The 1,146-nt window shown below is 57.2% G+C and overlaps 1 protein-coding gene across 1 annotated transcript; it reads right to left on the bottom strand.

Moving 5' to 3' along the window:
• Positions 1-209: 209 nt before the first annotated feature.
• Positions 210-598, bottom strand: Pmar_PMAR007605 (hypothetical protein; the record flags this gene model as incomplete). Its single annotated transcript, XM_002776192.1, has 2 exons — positions 210-348; positions 401-598. Coding segments are annotated over 2 exons (337 nt in total), but the record flags the coding sequence as incomplete, so codon positions are not given.
• Positions 599-1,146: the final 548 nt, after the last annotated feature.

The raw sequence follows: 1,146 nt of genomic DNA, 5'->3' as shown, positions 1-1,146 counted from the left end.
ACCAACATCTGCATACCTCCTTCTTCAACTCCTTTAGGTACTCTACCTTCCTCAGCTTCGCTGCATTATCCCGTAGGGCATCCTCAGTCACCCTCGTGTCCTTAGCAACAGCCTCACTTCTCGACTTCAACCGTTGCTGCTGCGCTAGAAGCCGGCGTTCCGCATCTATACCAAGACGATACCAAAGACCGACCACGCGGACCGCCGACCTCTGATGATGATCGAGAGGGAGTCCGTACTAGACCCACTGGACCCTCGGGAGTCCATCAGCCCTTCACTGAATCTCTCCAAGGAGGTCTTGAAGGAGTCCTTAGCCTCCCGACGTCTCCTCTTCCTCTCCTCCACAGCCTGATGACAGACCCCACCTGACCAACCCACCCGAAAAGGCCACATCACTAACCCTGCGATGCTCCCGCCGCCTCTTCTGCGGAGAGGCGATGTCCCTTTCCTTGCCAGCAGCCATCTTCTCCCTACTGCTCCTGATGCGCTCCTCGACGTCCGCCTCGGCCTTCCTCCTCCTCCGGGCCAAGGCTCCACTGACCTCCTCTACACTCACGTTGTTACCACCATCAACAGTGAACTCAGTGAGGATCGACATGCTAGAGGACGGGCTGTTGCTCAACCTCGACTCATATAACGATGTATGGCTAGACCGGAGGCCCTAATCAATACCACTCCAGCTCGAACTTCCACATCATTCTTACAGCATCGTTGGCCTCCCCTCCGTGAGTCGATCGTTCATTTCTGAGGTTCCTGTAGGTGAGATTCAGATGGCCCTCCAAAGCAGCGCTCGCCGTAAGAATGCTGGCCTCCTCTGGATCTGCCGACCCCGGACCTCTGCCAGTCGATGACGCTGACCGCCAGTCACTGAACGGTGAAGTGAAAGGGAGGGATATGTCCGACTGGATCGACGAGGCCACAATGGAGCCGGGCTGGACCACAGAGACCTCGGAAGTGGTGGCCTCCTCATCCTCGAAGCCCACCATAGAGTAGGTAGGGCTAGAGCGGTTACTACCAGACCGAGCCCTAGAGGAGCCTATAGCAGCACAGGAGTGAGAGAGCTCCACCTCCACACCCGACGCACCTCTGCTGTACCGAGCTGCATTAGATCGACCTCCATTCGAGGACAAACTCGGCTGTACACCC

This window comes from Perkinsus marinus, assembly GCF_000006405.1.
Source record: "Perkinsus marinus ATCC 50983 genomic scaffold scf_1104296953922, whole genome shotgun sequence".
Classification (NCBI taxonomy): Eukaryota; Perkinsozoa; order Perkinsida; family Perkinsidae; genus Perkinsus; species Perkinsus marinus.
This window is presented reverse-complemented; position numbering and strand designations above follow the sequence as displayed.